This window comes from Cyanidioschyzon merolae, chromosome 11, assembly GCF_000091205.1.
Source record: "Cyanidioschyzon merolae strain 10D DNA, chromosome 11, complete genome".
NCBI classification, from domain to species: domain Eukaryota; phylum Rhodophyta; class Bangiophyceae; order Cyanidiales; family Cyanidiaceae; genus Cyanidioschyzon; species Cyanidioschyzon merolae.
In genome coordinates this window covers 500,267-517,988 of record NC_010137.1, presented here as the reverse complement: position 1 = coordinate 517,988, position 17,722 = coordinate 500,267, and the positions used below count along the sequence as shown (strand labels likewise).

Sequence of the window (17,722 nt, the reverse complement as noted above, 5' to 3'; positions counted from 1 at the left end):
GCGGATGGAAAACCGCAGTTAACAGAGAGAAAATGGGAGCAGTTAAGGGAAAGCTCTAAGGAGCTGGTGTTGATGACAATGCGGCGAGGCCCAGAAACGAGCTGCATACGCCATCATTAGAGGACCTGTTGGATTTAAGAATGACCCGGGTGTAACGCGACACCGTGACTCTGGAGTTGCATTGGTACCCCGACTCGTGACACGATAAAACGCCTAGAATGAACCTGCATTGGATACAGCGTGGGAGCGTCCCCCTCCGAATTAAGGAGCAATAGATGCAAAAGCTATGCGGGCACGTCTTTTCGAGTCTGGAACATATACCCACAGAGACTGCATAGACAAGATGCCGTATACGATGGTTTGCCACAGCGCAAAGAACGTTCTCTCGACTACGAGCGCCCGTAAGATACAGCGTTTGCCGTATGCAACATAGCAGGCCCGGGGCTCTAGACTCATAACAGTGAATTCTGGAATACTTTTTCCGGCGCGAACGTTTTCATCACCAGTACTCCATTGAAGGATTGTGTCCGGGAGATTGAAGAAACTTCGCGAAAAGACGTAAAAACACCTCCAGTACCTGATGAAACAACTAGCTTCATAATCCAAGTCAGTCATTCTGCGGTCAGCAGGTGGATGGAGCACCCTCCTCGGAGATTTTATGGTGAACGTCATGCAACAAAAGAGAACCTCGCCAAGTTTAGCTGGACAAATGTTTCTTCGGCATTCCATTCCCATTCTAGACGTTCTCTACGAAATGGAATGAAAAAAGCCACAAAAGTTTTATTTTCCGTACTGTTGATACGAACGGTGATGAAGGGCATTGGATGGATGAAGAAAAACACCGGCATCAATGGTTGACGGACGCTCGCTGAACCTCTCCAAACGGGTTTCGTGCTTTTATCTGAACGCTAATTACACGATGAACACGGGTTTGTCACATTCGACGAACCATGATTCAGGGGAAGTGACAGGCCTGCCTATGGGCATTCAAAGAGGGACAAAACACTGATCGTAAAACGCGATACGCGAGCATGCTGTGAACGTCAGCTCTAGCAGCGATGGCTCTAGCAGCGATGCTGTCACGTTGTCGCCAACAACTCGCCAAGCGGACGGCGTCTTTCAACAGCTCATCGATCGTTGACGCATTCTCCTGTCCTGGTTTATTATAAATTCACTCAAAAGCCGCGAAAATGTAAACGGCTTCCAGCGACGTTGAGCTGCTCTTCGTTCGAGCCTATCCGCCACAGTTCCATCCATTCCAAGGCGTCTTTTGTATTGGCAAACGCCATTTTCACGCTCACAGATTTCTAGGCGAGTCGCTCGCATCCATGAAACAGTTGCTCGTCGAGTCGTTCTCTACTTTCATCAGCTCTGCACCGCACTACTGCGTCTCGGGTCGAGAGCGCTGAGAAATGCGCTTTGGTCCGTCGGCACGCACGCGACTTTGAAGTGACGAACAGCTGCGTTATAGGAATCGGGGATCCGTACAGACAGTGAGCGCGTTTCAGCCTCACCTTCCATGGAGTGTGTCTGCATCCACAGCAAAACCTGATATAGAGTGCCGCGAACATTTGAATGCTGCCCAGGCAAGTAAACGAAGAGGAGAGGCAACCACCTGATGAATCAGTAAAGGATCCTCCCGGCAGGTGGACCAGGTCCTGTAGGATGGAAGCATTGCCGAGGCTGAGAAATCCTTCTGAATCCGTCAACGGGCTGTCCCTGCCAGTATACATCAACTGGGGGAATCTTCCAAAACGTGAGACGCAGGTCGCCATTGGGGATCGCGTCGCTTGTTACTCGAGGAAGGCTCGCTGAGCTTCGATTGTGTTGACGCACTTCGTCAACCAACGCTTTGTACGAGCTATGTACGCAAGGCTGCCCGCTGTCCATGTTCCTTCCGTATTCCTCGATCATACCTTCGCGTGACACCTAACGCGAGAGCAAAGGAAGCACTAAAGCCTGATCATCGGAAACGAGGTTTCAACATTCGCCTCCTCGAATACCCTGACGCATCGCCGCACTCCATCCGGGATCGAAGGAAATCTGCGGTCCATATGCAATTAAGAATGAAACCAGTCTCAATGACCAAACGCATGTGTCTGTCCTTGTGGAGCGTTTTATGAGGCGCACGCCAAGAGCGTTATACCCTCAAAACACTGGACCCGAGACACGGTGACTGGTGGAAGGATTTCCTGCGGTTTCGATAGAGGCAAACGACGAGCTGGTGACGGAAGCGATCGAATCTGGTTCGAGTTCGGAGGAGATGCTGCTGCGAGGTCAGGAGTCGCTGCAGACCGCCCAGCCTCATCGTGTCGCTTAGAGCGCCACGACCACCCAAGTCGTATCCAAAGGATTCTTTGAGTGTGATTCCCGGCTTTCTTGAATCTCGTGTAGCTAGATTTTCATAAGCAGAGCCCTTCAGAGCAATGCACGTGCCTTACGGGCATTTTTGTGCTCACGAATTCGCAAGCCTCGATAGGACGCGGCTCGTATATGTCGGACCATGACCCATTCTTTCATGGCAGACACTCGTATAGTGTACTGAGGGCGTTATCAATGTGCTGCGGCTCGTCTCTGCGACTACGCATCCTGCATTCGAACCGCTTCGCGAAGAGCACTAACGAGGCTCGCTCGAGGGTTTCTCGTTTGCAGCATGGAAATGGAGAGATGTTCACAGTGGCGGTAGAGGCAGAGAGTATATCAGTTGGCATGCGCTTCGTGAGATCTAGGCCTCAGTCGAGCGACGACACTCGATTCCAGCCGTTCAGAGTAGATGCAGAGAAACACTTCGGGGCTGGCGCGGATCCCGGGTGGAAAGGCGCCATGGACGTCACCATACGACTCTATCCAGCGGACGGAGCGAAAAGCCTGAACGAAAAGCAGGTGAAGCGGCTCAACGTTGCAGGGTTGGTCATCACCGGACGTCAGTCTTGATGGACACCCGGAGGTATACCAAGAAGACGAGTGACTGCTTCTTTGTCCGTTTCGACATGCTGACCATTGTATTGAACTGATCGGGATGCTGTGAACGCTTCGTTCGACGAGTACACCAGTGCCCCAAACGGCTCATTCGGACGATTTTTGGAAGGAGCGAAAGACATCAGCTGTGGTCGCCAACAGTTTCGGCTCTATAGAGGCGCGATGCGTGCACTTGGCAATCAATTCAATCATTGTAGACAGACAAATCACAGAAAAGTCGCTTCCTTTGGTGATAGCCCATGGCGCCGGGCGCGCTGTACTACTGATCCTTCGACGTTGGCATCGAGTGACTGCAGGAATCGATTCAGTGGATACACAACGATGAGTCGAGGACAACACGCACGCACCATGAGCACCGGTTCACGCTGAAACATGTAGAAAAGATGAGGATGAAACACAGATGGATGCACGATTTTATGTGCCGCACGGGTTACCGAAGGACAGATTCTTGGGTAGTCGAAGGCGAGCGACTTGCCATGGTTTGATTCCACCAGCGACCGTGCGCGCCAGCACCATCTGCTCCGACCCCTGAATGCCGCGATCAACATTTGGGAACGGTTGGTGCTTTTGGAGCGGTGAGCGGCTTTGTGTCAAGCGAAGTGTCGATCGAGTCTTTTAGGACTCAGCGGCGGCATCGTCGTGAAACGCTGATGATTTTCGATGAAAACATATCAGTGGCCATGAGAGATAGGCTTGGATTCTCGCGTGGGGTACGCCACTGGTATGGGACGGTTCAGCGAGTCAGCAAGGCCGGGGCGCCGCATCTACACACCTGGGACCGGTTCCGTGGCAGTGGATGAACGAGTATGGTGCTCCAAAAAGTCGAAATTCTCGAGCGTAACGACTCGGAATTTCCAGTGTGACGGGTGCACGTGTACCGCTTGTTGGAGCAGAGCACATGGAGTTCGTAGGCCGCGCTGGCGGCCTTCATGGATGCCGCCACCGCGAATGTGCACTTGCGTCAACGAGGCCTGTGCGCTCTGTCGCGCGAACGCCCCAACTATAAATGACGCCAGGTTTGCACGCCAAGAAGCAAATAGATGGGGATTTGCAACAGCGCGATGAAGAGCAGCACATAGTTGCGTCGAGCTTGCTGAGTGTCCCATGATGTCGGATCGTATGCCGCCATCGTTGACATATCCCCGCTTGGATTCTCCGAACGGAGCAGTCTTCTGAATGAGCGAAGTAAGAATAGACCCATCATCAGGGAGACATAGAGCAACACTGCTAATGACACATAAGTTCGACCATGCGTGAGCCGTGAAGCCAAAAGCGTAGACGCGGTCGCAAAGGCGAGCCCCGCGAACTTGTACCCCGAATATGCGATCAGATCGAACCATGGCACCGACGGACCCTGCGCTAGGAAGAGCGCCACACGGATGAGCAACACCTCCAAAACGATGACAATTAGGCCCATCGATGCCCATTCGCCCATAGCTTGAGGCGTAAACTTGCCCTCCGCTCCACGCAGCAAGCCGACAAGCAGCACATAGGTTACGAACGACATCGCTGGAATGTATAGATCGGGTGCATTCGGGTCCTCGCTCGGTGGAAGCAAGCGCTGCGTCGTATGCTGGATAGCTGCATCCGGGTCCATCGGGTTCACAAACGGATCGATCGGTTTTCGTTTTCGAGACCAGGACCGGTGGTAGAAAGGGAAAAACAGAATCAACAGCTTTCGCATGACGTATCCCACATCGACCTGAAAATAAACTTTTGGGATTCCGTAAAACGCCCAACTCTGTGGACAGATGCCGGCATCCGGAGACACGCTGGCTCCCTGGGTTGCCTGCGGCGATGTGCCGCTCATGTTCATCCATGCCACGCGAGCAAACTGACTCACCATGGAAGTCAGGGCTTGACCACTGCCAAACATTTGGTTCCAATACTGCTGTCCGTAAATGTTCTTCCCGTGTTGCTGGTAAGCAGCGCTATCCGAACGCAGTCTTACGTTACTGAAGCCAATATCACGGGCCGCCGCCGATGACACCGGCTCGAAGAACGCGCCGGGGGCACCAACTGCCTCACTTTGCAGAGGTTGCCAAGCGCCCCCAGCATTGAAGGTGTTCTCGAGGCTCCCAGCCTGCAAGTTCCAGGTTTCCCGCGGCACGCGCAAGTCGCCAGCGGGTCGTGCTTCCTGGTACACCGTGGTGTCGTGGTGCGGGCCCTGCGGTGGGGCCGGTGGCGGCACCTGCGCTGCGGGGTTCGTCGCCACCGTCGGTACCCGTAGTCGATTCGCAGACTGACGCGTAGGGTCTGGCGCAAATGGCACACCGTGGGTCTGCATGCCGCAAGTCCTCGCTCGATGAAACGAACCGCACACCGAAGTGTACGCACTTCGGATCAGAACGCTGGTATCGAACGGTAGCGCAGCAACAGTAAACGCAGTAACAGCAACAGCAGTCGTAGTAGCAGAGAGGAAAAAAAGTGGCGCTGGTGCGCACAGATGCCGGTGCTGCAACGACGACTTGTGCGCGCGTCGGCGCCGTAGCTCCTGATAGCGCGACGCACCTAGCGGGTTTACGGAGGCAGGATCTATGTACCTCAGTTGGGCGTAAACAACAGCAACGTTCAGGCCGCTTCCTAGGGTCATCAACACCAGGCTTTTCCTTTTTCCGACTGCTTTCCTTTTTTCCTTCCAATTTATATAAGGTTTTCATTATATGCGTCTCTTCGTTCGCTCCAGCTTTACTTGTAGGCAGTCGAAAGAGGTCGATGGCAGTGCTAGATCCGCGCTTTCGCCAATTGCTTGCGTTGTCGACACAATGAATAGACAAGCGGAGGTTGTGACTTACAGTTCGCTTGAGGCGCGCATCTGCTTTGCATACACTCTCGGTACCTCCCTGGAACCGGTGCGACTCGACTGCGGTCTGGTGCTTCTATCTGGCTGGGGGAATCCGCTCCGAGGGCAGCCCTGGGGCGTATGTGCAGGTTTGCTTCAGTGCTGGGTACAGGTCCTTGACGGGTACTGCAGGTGCTTCTCGATGGCTTCCTCGGTTTCCGCGATGCATGTGGCATCTAGGACGACGATCTTATTCTGGGCGGTGCCCTCGGCGAGTGCCTTGTCTGCCGCATCGCAAGCGCGCGCTGTTCCATTTTTTATAGAGCAATTTCTTTAGCGCAATGTTGTTGATGACGAAACAAGTACCAGAAGGAAAACCCAGACTGGAGTTCAAGTCGAGAAACTTCGATCTGTCTGTACTTTCTTCGCGCAATGGCGTGAAGCACGCTCCACCAGGGGCAATCGCTGCAATGACTCCAGTCCGAGTCCAAAAACCCCTTCTCCACGCAAACAGAATGGATGCACGCCTCCGACGGCGCATCTCATGAGGTAAATCAAGCAGATACTGCATGCATGCTCGTCAATGGCCACAGAGAAAAGCGGATGTGTTCTTCAACCGGAATCATCGTTATTTAGTGAAAAAGCTCAGCGCGCTTTCAGCATGAACTTGTGAAGATATCTTCAATGGACAGCCTCGAGTATTTTTCCTCTTAAACCTAGCTACGAGCTTTGTTGTACGAAATATTTGCCTTGAGGCAGGAAGATCTTACGCATGAAGACTACATGAGTTGAGCATGCTTCAAGTAGCGAAAGGGAAGCGCGAGAGCTTGCAGCCATGAACTGGATAACGATCTCAGTTATTGTACGATGCCGTGTTCGAGGGCTTTGCGAATCGTCTTGCCTTCCTCGGCATCACGAATGCCATCGCCGATGTATCGAAGCATCCGCATCGACAAGACGCCCGAGAATGCTTGAATGGAGTATGAACCTGTAAGCCCCTAGTGCGAAATTTTGTACTTCGAGGCTGTGCACCTCAAAAATGTCCAAGAAATCGAACTGCTAAAGCACATCGAGCAGTTCAGTGCTCCATTTTGGTCTGCGGTGTGCTTGGGCGCTCGAGCTGCGGTAGCTGCGCGTTGCGGACGGCGAAGCACGCCGCCAAGTGCGACGCTCATTGCTCGATTCCCCGCATGGCAAATGAAATGGAAGCGATATCGTCGCAGCGCCGAGTGTCAACATAGCAGCCATCTCGTGACAAACTGCGTCGTTGTGAATTGACGCTGCTGGGTGCGCGTGATGCCAAGCCCTTTTCCATGGCCTGCCTGAACTGTCCATAGCGCACGCCAGAAGCGCATCCCATACCCGAACGCGTTGTGGAGGTTTCTTCCCTGTTTACAGGAATCCAGCTGTGCACCACGCTGCCTCGATGATCTGGAACGTTTGATCTGAAGCGATGTAGCATCCACTGCAACTATTCGCCGCTTCCTACGATACGACTCGCTGTATTCAGGGCGCTGTGTCGGGGGAGACGGTGCGGCTCGACGCAGCGGCGCGTCTCACGTAGCATTCGTGCGGCTTGCAGTACCTGAAAACGCGCACTCGAATACAGTGTCAATGGCGGTCTGCAGGCGCCTGCTTGATGACGGAACACCCGAAACTCGTTTCATTCGCACGCCAAACCAGACCTCTGTGAAAAGTGTCGCACTGGCATTGTCCGAAAATACCCCGTATCTGAAGCATCTTTTCTACTTACCCATGCGCTGCTGGCTTGCGTCAGAGGCGCCAATCTGAAATTGTTGGCCAAGAGATGCGCCAAAGCAGTTCGCATCCCACACGAGCGTCCGATACCGCGCTGATATCGCGAGCACGCCGACATCCTCTGAAGCCCTTGCGCAGCAAAATTCGTGATCGCGAAACGATTGCATGCTCTGAACATTTACGAGGACAATTCTTCATGATCGAACCGGAAGTATGCCGCGTTCCATGGTGTTCCAGGCAAGCAAGCCGGCAAGCAACCATACAGCTACTGCTGATCGTCTATGCTGCATCTAGCTTGATTACCGATTCTGGAAGTCAGTACTATTCAGGAATCATACCACCACCCAATGATATCGCAAGCAGGCAAACAATCAAATACACACACTGCTGATCGCCTACGCTGCATCGATCCTGGTCGAGGACTCGTGTAGCAGGCAGCTGTGGCAGTTGCTCTGAGGTCCAGTGCCGATCGGTGCGATTCGGCGCCAAGATCACACGTAGCGTTCTGGCTCGGGGACGCCGGGCGCAGCGCTGCACGCGAAAAACTTTCTTACCAAGAGCCGCGCGAGGCTTGTCGCTTCATCCACAGCTGTCCTCAGCAACGGTATTGGTTCAGGTATTCCGGTGTTTCAGGGGGGCTAGCGCGTCGCACCTTTGGTGAGCGCAGAGCCGACGAGTGCGTGGCGCTCACTAGTGCGAACGACGCTGAGCGGGGACGCGAAGTGCCTCGAAGCCGCTGGTGTTTCGACTCTCACCGAGGGACCGTGCAGCCCGTCTCGACACGCCGTGGATAGACCGAACACGACCTCTTTGAGGCGTAGAGCAGTTTGGAGGAGCGAAATCTGAGCTTCCATCAAGTCAGCTTGTTGGGGCCTGGCCTCGGATCGAAACAGTTTCCACGCGCTTTCGCGAGAGAAAGAGAGCGTCTTCGGGACCCAGTTGGCTAGATTTGGGGCAGCACTGCACAATAGTAACGAGTTGCTTCATGCGGAACAATACGCCAACCGCTATAGAGCCGAAAGCAACGCCACGCACGCGACGGCGTCTTTCCTTCTCTGTGGAGAGCCCAGAGCGCGGTGACGCGCCCAGAAGTGAACCTAAGCTTGCGCATCATTATTCAACTCGGCACAGTGAGAAGATCCGCAGGTGTCGACCTCCAGTTGACGATGATGGTTGCACAACGGGCAATGTCCAACTTGTTGGCACCCCGTCAGGGCGGGCAACGCGCTTACCGGCAAATCATACCCCAAGGCGCGTGCATTTCGAGGCCACTGATCGAGACGCGCCTTCTCAGCGGATTTCAGATGCACTGCGCTTCGTATGGAGTTTGAATCTGGTTAGTTATTCTCTGGCATGGGCGGTGTCGCGAATTCACGAACGCTGGTCAAGCATACACGGGCGACTTGCGTCTGGCGGCCGCGGGCGCCGCTGGGAAACGACCAGCCTTGCAGCACGACCCCGTCGTCGTCGTCGTTCCTTCAAGCTAGCTATGTTCGTGCTTATCGGTTTGCTCTGTGTTCTGACAGGGTGTCTCAAGCCCGGCGCACCAGCGTATCGAAAAGCCTTCTCCGCATTGCTTTCGATCCCTGATCGGGGAAGAGTATTCTCCGGGAACCTGATGCCGCGAAAATTGGTGAGCGTCTTTTATAGCGGCTTTCAACGGAGCGGCCAACTCATTGCACGATTAGGTAGTGTGCCTGTGTGGTTGCGTCAATTCTCTCACCATGCAAAAGCGTCTATGAAAGGGGAAACAATACAAACTACGAGGCCACGCGCGATATCGAACTTTGGATCTGGACTCGACTGGGCTAGGCATTTATCCGTGTTCCAGAGATCCACGTGGAGAGCTCTGTGGAGCGCTTCGATCGCCTCGTATCATGTTTTGCCTGGAATGCACTGGTATTCCGAGTGGCTACGTCATCGCGCTCCTGCTCGCGCTGATTCCCACTGGAATGAGCTCGTCCATCGAATTGATCGGATTGAAGCGCTCCTCTCCGAACAACTGACTCGAATGGAGAATACGTCCTCGTCCCCATGGCGCGGGGATGATTCTCAATCACAGCCGGATGTGGAGACATTGCTTGGATATTTGCGTGACAACAAGGCAGGCGCGCTTGTGGATCTCGATAATCTCCAACATGTACATGTACAACAGGCATCCGCAATCTCGACAGAGCTACGGGAGCTTCGCGAGTCATTAGCAACAGTTCGCACGGACGCTATGCAACTGGTACGCAACTTGGAAACTCGATTTGAGCGCCTCGAAGGCATGCTGCGTCGACAGCGTGCGCACATGCACAACTCGCAGTGGATGTCGACAGCAGCATCGGATTATGCGCTCGCCTCGGCTGGAGCACGAATCATTCGCGCCCAGCCTTCCTGGACAAGGACATTTGTCAGCTACTGGAGCAACCGCGTGCGCTGCGTCTTGAGGGCTGCTTTCGGATCGCGAGCTGCACGCAACTGCCATCGCCCGTTGCCTTTTGCGCCAGCCATTATGCTGCAGTCGCAGGGTCTTCATGCGCCGCTTTCACGCGGTCGGTGTTGGCACGTTCCCCGTGGCTCTGCCTCAGTGATAGTCCAGCTGTCGGAGCCGATCTGTCCGGCAACAATCATGCTGCTCTTTTCAACGAGTCGTGCGTCTGCGCACGCATCCTTCCAAAACGAAACTCCATCCGTGCAGGTCCGCTACGAAGCGCTTTTGTCGTTTCGTTCGCCAGCGATGTTCACGCTCCAGGGTACATCGACACCAAATGACTGTTTCGGCAACAGTGAGACAAGATTCTGCCGAGTGTCGCTCCGAGTCGATCCACAAGTTTGTGTGGAGCCGCTCTCGATCGTTCGCGTGCACTTTGCGCAGATCGGTAACGAGCGCAAATATGCGGAGCATTTGGACAAGCCGAGTACAAAACGACGCCCCCTGCACGCATATCCTGCGGTCGATTTATGTATCTACAAACTTGCTGTCTTAGACTTTGCCCAGGAAAACCCCATATGACGCGAAACCCCGGATGAGCATGCCTCTCACACCGAACACGGACTCGCTGCCTCGCCCATGCACCGTGACGCACCGGCGCTTGACGCTCGACAGTACGTAAAAAACGACCAGTGCATCCGAAAGGAAGTATCAGTAATGGAACTTGGAGGTAGAGTGCCGCATCATGATGGACGCTTTCCCGAAAGTCAGTATCCATCCGGCAATCTGGGATCTATGGTCCATGTTCGTGGTTTCGTCATCGAAAAACAAAATCACAGCGACGTTTGTCGATCGCTAACGCTGGCGTCCGCGTGTCCGCATCCAGGGCGTGCAGCGCCGCACACACCAGGCACAAGCGTATCCTTGTTTATGTCAGTCGGTTTGGCGTACTAGAAAGCGCATTGCTGTACGCTGCTCTAGAGACATTTGAGCTTTCAGGACTCTCAGAGGAAAGGGTTGCGTGGTTTTTCAAGGTGTTCACAGAGGTACACTAGTGTGCTACTCGTGCTCTGGAACTGAGCTGGGCGTTGGCAACCAGAACGCCCGGCATTCACTGAGACGCTGGCGAACAGCGCTTCCCACAGCAGTCCAAGTTGGAACGTCATACGTCTCAAACATGTTCGTAGCGCTACCAGCTGTTGTGTCGGCACGCGTGGTGCAACCGCTTGTGACGCCCACCAGCGTGAAACGGCGTGTGGGACGGCGCACGCAGAGGCCGCCGCTTCGCAGACTTCCGTCTCCGGTGATGAAGGTTCGCAAAAAGTCCGTGGACGAGGAGGAAGAAGCAATTCGCAAACCATCATCGCTAGAGCCTGAACAGACGTTCTATGATGGACCGCCTTCCTGGACGGAGTTGCTTCTGCCGGGGCTTTCGATTCTCACGGTTATCGGCGTGATACCTTTCGCGGCAGCGCTAGCGCGACAGTACTGGGTTCGTTACCGTATTTCGAACCGCAGCATATACGTTCGGGCAGGATTCATGGGTCGTGATGAAACCGAAGTAGTTTATCGTGATATTGAGGAAGTACGATACGTTCGAAGGTTCGGCGGTATCTCCGCAGACTACGTGATTCTGCTCAAGGGCGGAGCGAGGCTGGAGCTTCGAGCAGTTCCTGACTTTGATAAGACGTATACGTTTATCATGCAAAGAGTAAGCGAGGAAGCGCGCAAAAGAAGCAATTATACCAAAGAGAAGCCATCTGACTGATCCCTAGGAAGAATGCTGCTGGTAACAGCGGGCGAAAAATGATCACTTTATAAAACGAATACCACAGGGTGACGTTGTTGTTGTCGCGACGGCGCGCAGCGCTGACTGCACATGTTGCAACGGAACGCCACGCGTCCACGTTCTACTGGAGCATGCAGCCCCAGATCCCAAACGTTCTGAAGTGCAACATTGCCTCGCAGGTGGTGCAACCGGAGCCACGGCGACACCAGGGCTAGTTTGGTCCGATTGGGCGCGACTTTCGTCCAGTCTTCGCGCATGCTCCGCAGCACAGCACCAAAAGATGCGTCTAGAATGACGGGATTACAGGTAATGCTCGAAACATTAGAGCGTCTTTACCGGGCGACGGCGGTTTCCCGACAGCCGCGAGCGCTCATGAGCGCGACAACATCGCCCTGTCAACTCAGGTATCAGAAACAACTTTTTGGATTCAGCGGCTCAACGGAGACACACTCGCACCGGATCGTGCAGTGGCTGCACGCCATGTGGTGCCCCGTACGTGTCATATCGCAATGAAACACGGCCATGTAGCCAGCTTCAACGAGACCGGAACCAATGCGTCTAGCGACAGACGACTCACGCCCGTGAACCCGCCGTGCAGACAATGAATGTTGTACGAGGCCAAGTCAGGCGCATTCGTCATGATCTTGTATCGAGAATGCGAAACTGGGTAGGCCGCTTGTGACTGGGCATGCTTTTGTGCTCCGCATGCATACGCAGCGCCTCCGCAATGATTCCAAGTTCACGTTCGTTCAGTGGCGCCCAGGAACCCTCTTTATCTAGCTCTGGCCCCAGTTCAATACCGCAAAAGGCAAATCGATGCAGCCGTCGTACTTGGTACCCAAGTGAAATGAGCATTCGCCGAATCTGACGGTTACGGCCCTCATGAATATCGATTTCGATCTCGTTGAGTTGCGGGCGCCGTCGCACTGCACACGGTAAGGTTGGCAAGCGAATCGTTTTCACTTTCTTGTCGTGCCGGTATTCGGTTTCGACCACAAAGCCTTGCTGAATGGCCTCGATATCCTCGTCAGCTATCGGTTTGTCCAGCGTGACCAGATAGCTTTTCACAAAACCACTGTTCCTTCCTAGAAGCGCGTTCCCGACGCGTCCATCATTCGTCAGTAGCAACACGCCCGTTGAGTCTTTATCTAGACGTCCGACGTTGAACAAACGAAGATGGTGCTGGTCCGCCCAGGCACCGAGCCCCGACGCCTCTAGCACGTTGCCGGGTACGGCTGGGGCGGTAGTACACTCGACACCAACCGGTTTCCAGTACTTGAAATATACAAAGCACGAATCAATAGCAGCCAAGTCAGTTTCTGCAATGAACGCGCTCTGCGACAGGGAAACCAGCTCTCCGTCGACAGCGATCACGTCGTCCACGGAGACGCGCGCTCCGAGCGTTGCCGGGTTTCCGTTAATCGTGACCCGGCCAGAACGCACCAGCTCATCCGCTTGTCGTCGAGAGAAGCGCTCTCGAAGCGCCTTGTTGACCCGTACTCGTAGACTGGACGAAAGCGCTGTGCAAATAACTCGTCCGAGCGTCGCTGGTGTGCTCTCCGCGGCACTTCGACGCGTTCCACGGCAACCAAGCGCGAGGCGAGGACGCGACCACCAGGCGACCGGTGACCACTGGCACAGAAGAGCGCTGCGCTTCCAAACCACACTCCGTAGTGCCGCCGGCCTGCCAGGCACTCGCACGAAGACACACATATCCGTGCAGTCCAAGGTACAAGCGCACTCTTTCAAGGGCGCGCGCTGCTCAGCAGCACCAGCGGCAGCAACAAGAACAATCGGTGTTCGGCTCCAGCGCTGCGACACCGCTCTTTCACACACACACACGGGGTTCCGGGCCAGTTGTCCCCGATAACGCTCCGAGCTGTTGAAGGAACCAGAGCAGTGAAACAGAATAACCGATAATGGCATCTAGCCGCATGCAATGCTTGGTACGTAGCGCGGCGGCACACTTTCCGGCGACGCGGATATACCTGAGACTTACCGCAACGTATCCGAACCCGCCTCGTTATGCCCTCCAGAACCAACTGATAGCGCGCTACCGGAGCCTTGTACTTTCGAAGGCGGGTGCAGGGCCCGTTGACCACAGTCAGTCCCCCGAAGCTGTGATCCAACGCCCTGATGGAGCATAGCGAAAACAGCACGTCTCAACTTTATCGGGAACATGATAAAGTCATGAACGTGAAGGGCAAACGCAGTTTCCGAAACATCTGCATCGGGGACGGCTTTTCGCCCTTTGTACGGCAGAGAGTCCTGTCTCTGAATCGCCATTATCATTCAGTGAGATCTTTGCACCAGAACCGAACTCGTTCGATCGATCGATCCAGTGCCTGCACCCGTAGCCACCAGCGGTACGGTGCAGTGCGCTCTGGCGTACGATTTCGTGTATAAGCCGGGGATCACCGCCCGCGATACGCGATGGATAACGCCATTAGGGCGTGTATCCGTCATTCCGCAACAGCAACACATGATGCAGTATGGTTCATTTTGTGTTCAACAAAAAGTTCCCATAGATCATGGATCTTTGATCCCATGATACACATTCGCATTTCGGATACCGTCCATCACGCATACCTCCACTCGGATGCACTGGCAGCGTGATGCATGCGCTGCGCGGCAAGTGACGCTGCCCGACCCCGGCGATCGATGCGTCGACGGCGGCAGCGTCGCGCAATCGGCCAGCACCCGCGTCGACACGTCACGTGACTTGCGTACGGTGAGATCCTGCGACTTCAAGCCAGAAGTGGAACTGCCCACCTGGACACGTGTCTCTGCCGCGAAGCGTGTCGCGGGTACGAGCCCCGATCTTGTGCTGGAGATACGCCTCCAAGCTCGCGAAAACGTTCGCGGCACCAGGCTTACCGGCGTTGACCGGTGTGTGGCATGAGTTCGGCGGCGGCATCGCAGATCTGCCAGCGTCCACGTCGACTGTAGAGCATTTCTTCCAACGCAAGAGCTATTCACGAAGGAGTGGAGAGAGCGTCTGGCTCGTATCTGCTTGCTGAGGTTCAGCGACGGTCCGATTAAAAGCAGAGCACTCTGTGCGAACGGTGAGTCGTGTTTAACGCTATGCTCGGTCTTGTTTAGTGAGGAACGCAGTACCGCCGTTTCCGAAGATCTGACCACTGGAACAGGAACCGCCGTGACTTCTCTCGTGAAGACAGTTCGTCAGGGAGTCAAGCAGACCTCAGACGCATAGCTTGAGAGCGGCGGACGCTTACTCGGTGGATTTTTTGATTGAGAGCGTTCTTACGAGGTAGTGGTTACAGCGCAAAGTGATCGTGTTCGATTTCATGTTCGTTGCTCTGGCGGGCGGACCGGCGCGCTCACCACTACGACACGTCGAGCCTGTCATGGAGCAAGTACCTGCTTACCCAGTAGCCAAAACACCGAGCGAGTCGCTCTCTCCAAGCTATGAGTCTTCGTATTCTGTAGAAGGTCCATCAGCGGGGAGAGGAGCGAGTCCTGAGCCTCCGGGTACCGGTGGTGGCTACCTTCCCCGCGACTGGGAATACCAGCAGCGCAACAAGGAGACGACCGCTTTGAGCTTTAGTGAACAAGCACCAGATGCGGATCATGAGAGCGTGGCGTCTCAAAACAGGACACAACGCGAGGCGGTGCAAACGCATGGGCGGAGTGAGACGTCACGAAGCGATACGGGGAATTGGTATCTCACCGAGGACGCCATGGAGTATTCGGACACTGAAGATGCTGCAGACTACCGCAGCGGAGGCTACCATCCGATCCAGATCGGAGACGCACTGAAAAACGGACGGTATATTGTGCTTCGCAAACTTGGCTGGGGCCATTTCTCCACCGTCTGGCTATGCTGGGATGAGGAGCGATCTGGGCTGGTTGCGCTCAAGATCCAAAAATCAGCCCGACACTACACCGACGCGGCACGGGATGAGATCGCTCTGTTGGCAACCATTAGAGAGAAGGCGCCCTTGCGCGGAACACCTGTTGTCACTTTCCTGGATCACTTTGAGTTGATCGGGCCGAATGGGCGACATATATGTTTGGTGTTCGAGGTTCTGGGACGCAGTCTTCTCTCGCTTATTCGGTATCACGGCTATCGTGGGGTGCCGCTCCCCATCGCCAAACGCGTTATCGTGCATTTACTTGAAGCGCTCGATTTTTGCCATCGTGATTGCGGGATTATCCACACCGACGTCAAACCAGAGAACTGCTTATTTGTGCCTCCACGTGAAGCAACGGTAGAGCTAGCCGGACAAGCAATTTCGGAGGCTTTGTCTATGTTCGAACAACGATATGGACCTATACTGCATTCGTTTGAGGGCCAGCGATCCTCGAACGCGCAAGTGGATCTCTCGGATGTGGCATCCAATTCCAAGCCAAAGCTCGTGCTGGATACACCAAACGCGAAGCGCCCACAGTCCGAGCCCGATGCACTGTGCGCACCAACGTTTGCTGAACCGGAGCGAGCTTGCAAACCGAAAAGCGAGGGCATGCCTCCGTTTCGAGCGTGTGCTGCAGTCGCGGACCGGCTTCAGACTCAGATATCTGATCAAGTGCAGTCCGGTCTTACGGAGGAACTGATCACGTGCAACGAGGACTCGGATCCTGCTCGTATACGCAAGACCTATAATGCTCTCCGTGCAGCGCTGAACACTGTGGACGCTGAAGTCGCGTCTCAGCGGGACTTGCAAAGTCAATCGACTGAGCTGATCCACGCCAGAACCCAATTCTCGGGTGAAGGGCCTACGCTCACATCGGCAAGTCTCTCATCGATATCTGAACAGTCACAGGCTTCATCTTCAAACGCGTCTATGAAGTTCACCAAGGATGCGCACGGGGGCGTCGTGTCGCGCTTGGCCTACCTGAAAGAGAAAGATCCCATGCGGATGCAGCAGGCGGACGATGCGGCAACAGCTTGCAGCGTTGATTCGGGATATGGGGCACTTTCCACGATGACAACAACGGCAGCGGCGGATCGAATGAAACCAAGTGCAGCACAACAGTTGGCGACCGTGAAGCACCCAGGGGGAGCTCGCACCGAGAACGGCGTCGCGGCGCTCAGCGGGTGTACGTTCAACGTAGAGCCGACACGCCCGCTGGCATGGCACGGCTGGGAGACCAACAGCCGGGTTAAACTGGTCGATTTCGGGAACGCGTGCTGGACTGACAAGCATTTCACGGAGGATATCCAGACCCGCCAATACCGTTCTCCAGAGGTCATTCTGGGTGCAGGCTTCGATGCATCAGCGGATATCTGGTCATGCGCTTGTGTGCTCTTCGAGCTTTTGACGGGAGATTTTCTTTTCGATCCGCACTCTGGCCGAAGCTTTTCCCGAGACGACGACCATTTGGCACTCATGATGGAGCTGCTGGGTCCGTTTCCCAGGTCGCTGCTGGATCGAGGCAAGTATTCTGGTGAGTATTTCACAAAAGACGGGGCGCTGCGGAAAATTAAGAGCTTACACTTTTGGAGCCTCTCGGACTTGCTTCGAGAAAAGTACAAGTTTTCGCGACACGAGGCGGAGGAAATTGCAATGTTCCTGGAGCCGATGCTAAGGCTCGAGCCAATGCAGCGCGCAACTGCGGCCCAGTGTCTGCAGCACCCGTGGCTCTCTGACGTTTACGCAGGCGCAGCTCGGCAGGGAATGTGCGCAGCATTGGCGGTAACGGCGACGACGCACACGAGCAGCATATCTCCTGAAACGCAGAACAAGTCCGCAGATGGAAACGACAGTGCTGCTGCCGCTGCAATCACTGAACAACGTGTTACGCAACTCGCTGTCAACGTGTCTTCAGCATTGGACCTGGGCCCGTCTTCCGCTGCGTCGAGCTCTCGCGGAAGCATCACCTCGCCAGAAGCTGCAGAGCGGCGCACGCCGGAATCCCTTCGCCAGCGACTTGCTGTGCGGCAACATTCGAACTACGCACCATCACAGACCATATTTGATAAGCGGTGTTCGTCACTTGGCCGACAGTCTGCGGGATGTCTCTGACGGCGTTCTGT

At 54.9% G+C, this 17,722-nt stretch overlaps 5 protein-coding genes across 5 annotated transcripts; 3 read left to right on the top strand and 2 right to left on the bottom strand.

Annotated features, from left to right (window-relative positions):
- Nucleotides 1-3,979: 3,979 nt before the first annotated feature.
- Nucleotides 3,980-5,266, bottom strand: CYME_CMK186C (hypothetical protein, conserved; the record flags this gene model as incomplete). Its single annotated transcript, XM_005536532.1, has 1 exon — nt 3,980-5,266. One exon carries the CDS (start codon nt 5,264-5,266, stop codon nt 3,980-3,982), a length of 1,287 nt encoding a protein of 428 aa, XP_005536589.1.
- A 3,238-nt stretch (nt 5,267-8,504) lies between these two features.
- Nucleotides 8,505-10,517, top strand: CYME_CMK185C (hypothetical protein; the record flags this gene model as incomplete). Its single annotated transcript, XM_005536531.1, has 1 exon — nt 8,505-10,517. One exon carries the CDS (start codon nt 8,505-8,507, stop codon nt 10,515-10,517), a length of 2,013 nt encoding a protein of 670 aa, XP_005536588.1.
- A 595-nt stretch (nt 10,518-11,112) lies between these two features.
- Nucleotides 11,113-11,703, top strand: CYME_CMK184C (hypothetical protein, conserved; the record flags this gene model as incomplete). The annotated part of the gene is made up of 1 exon (XM_005536530.1): nt 11,113-11,703. One exon carries the CDS (start codon nt 11,113-11,115, stop codon nt 11,701-11,703), a length of 591 nt encoding a protein of 196 aa, XP_005536587.1.
- Nucleotides 11,704-12,360: 657 nt separating this feature from the next.
- On the bottom strand, nt 12,361-13,437 carry CYME_CMK183C (23S RNA pseudouridine 2633 synthase; the record flags this gene model as incomplete). The annotated part of the gene is made up of 1 exon (XM_005536529.1): nt 12,361-13,437. The coding sequence occupies one exon, from the start codon at nt 13,435-13,437 to the stop codon at nt 12,361-12,363; it is 1,077 nt and encodes a 358-aa protein (XP_005536586.1).
- Nucleotides 13,438-15,032: 1,595 nt separating this feature from the next.
- On the top strand, nt 15,033-17,711 carry CYME_CMK182C (serine/arginine-rich protein specific kinase; the record flags this gene model as incomplete). The annotated part of the gene is made up of 1 exon (XM_005536528.1): nt 15,033-17,711. One exon carries the CDS (start codon nt 15,033-15,035, stop codon nt 17,709-17,711), a length of 2,679 nt encoding a protein of 892 aa, XP_005536585.1.
- Nucleotides 17,712-17,722: the final 11 nt, after the last annotated feature.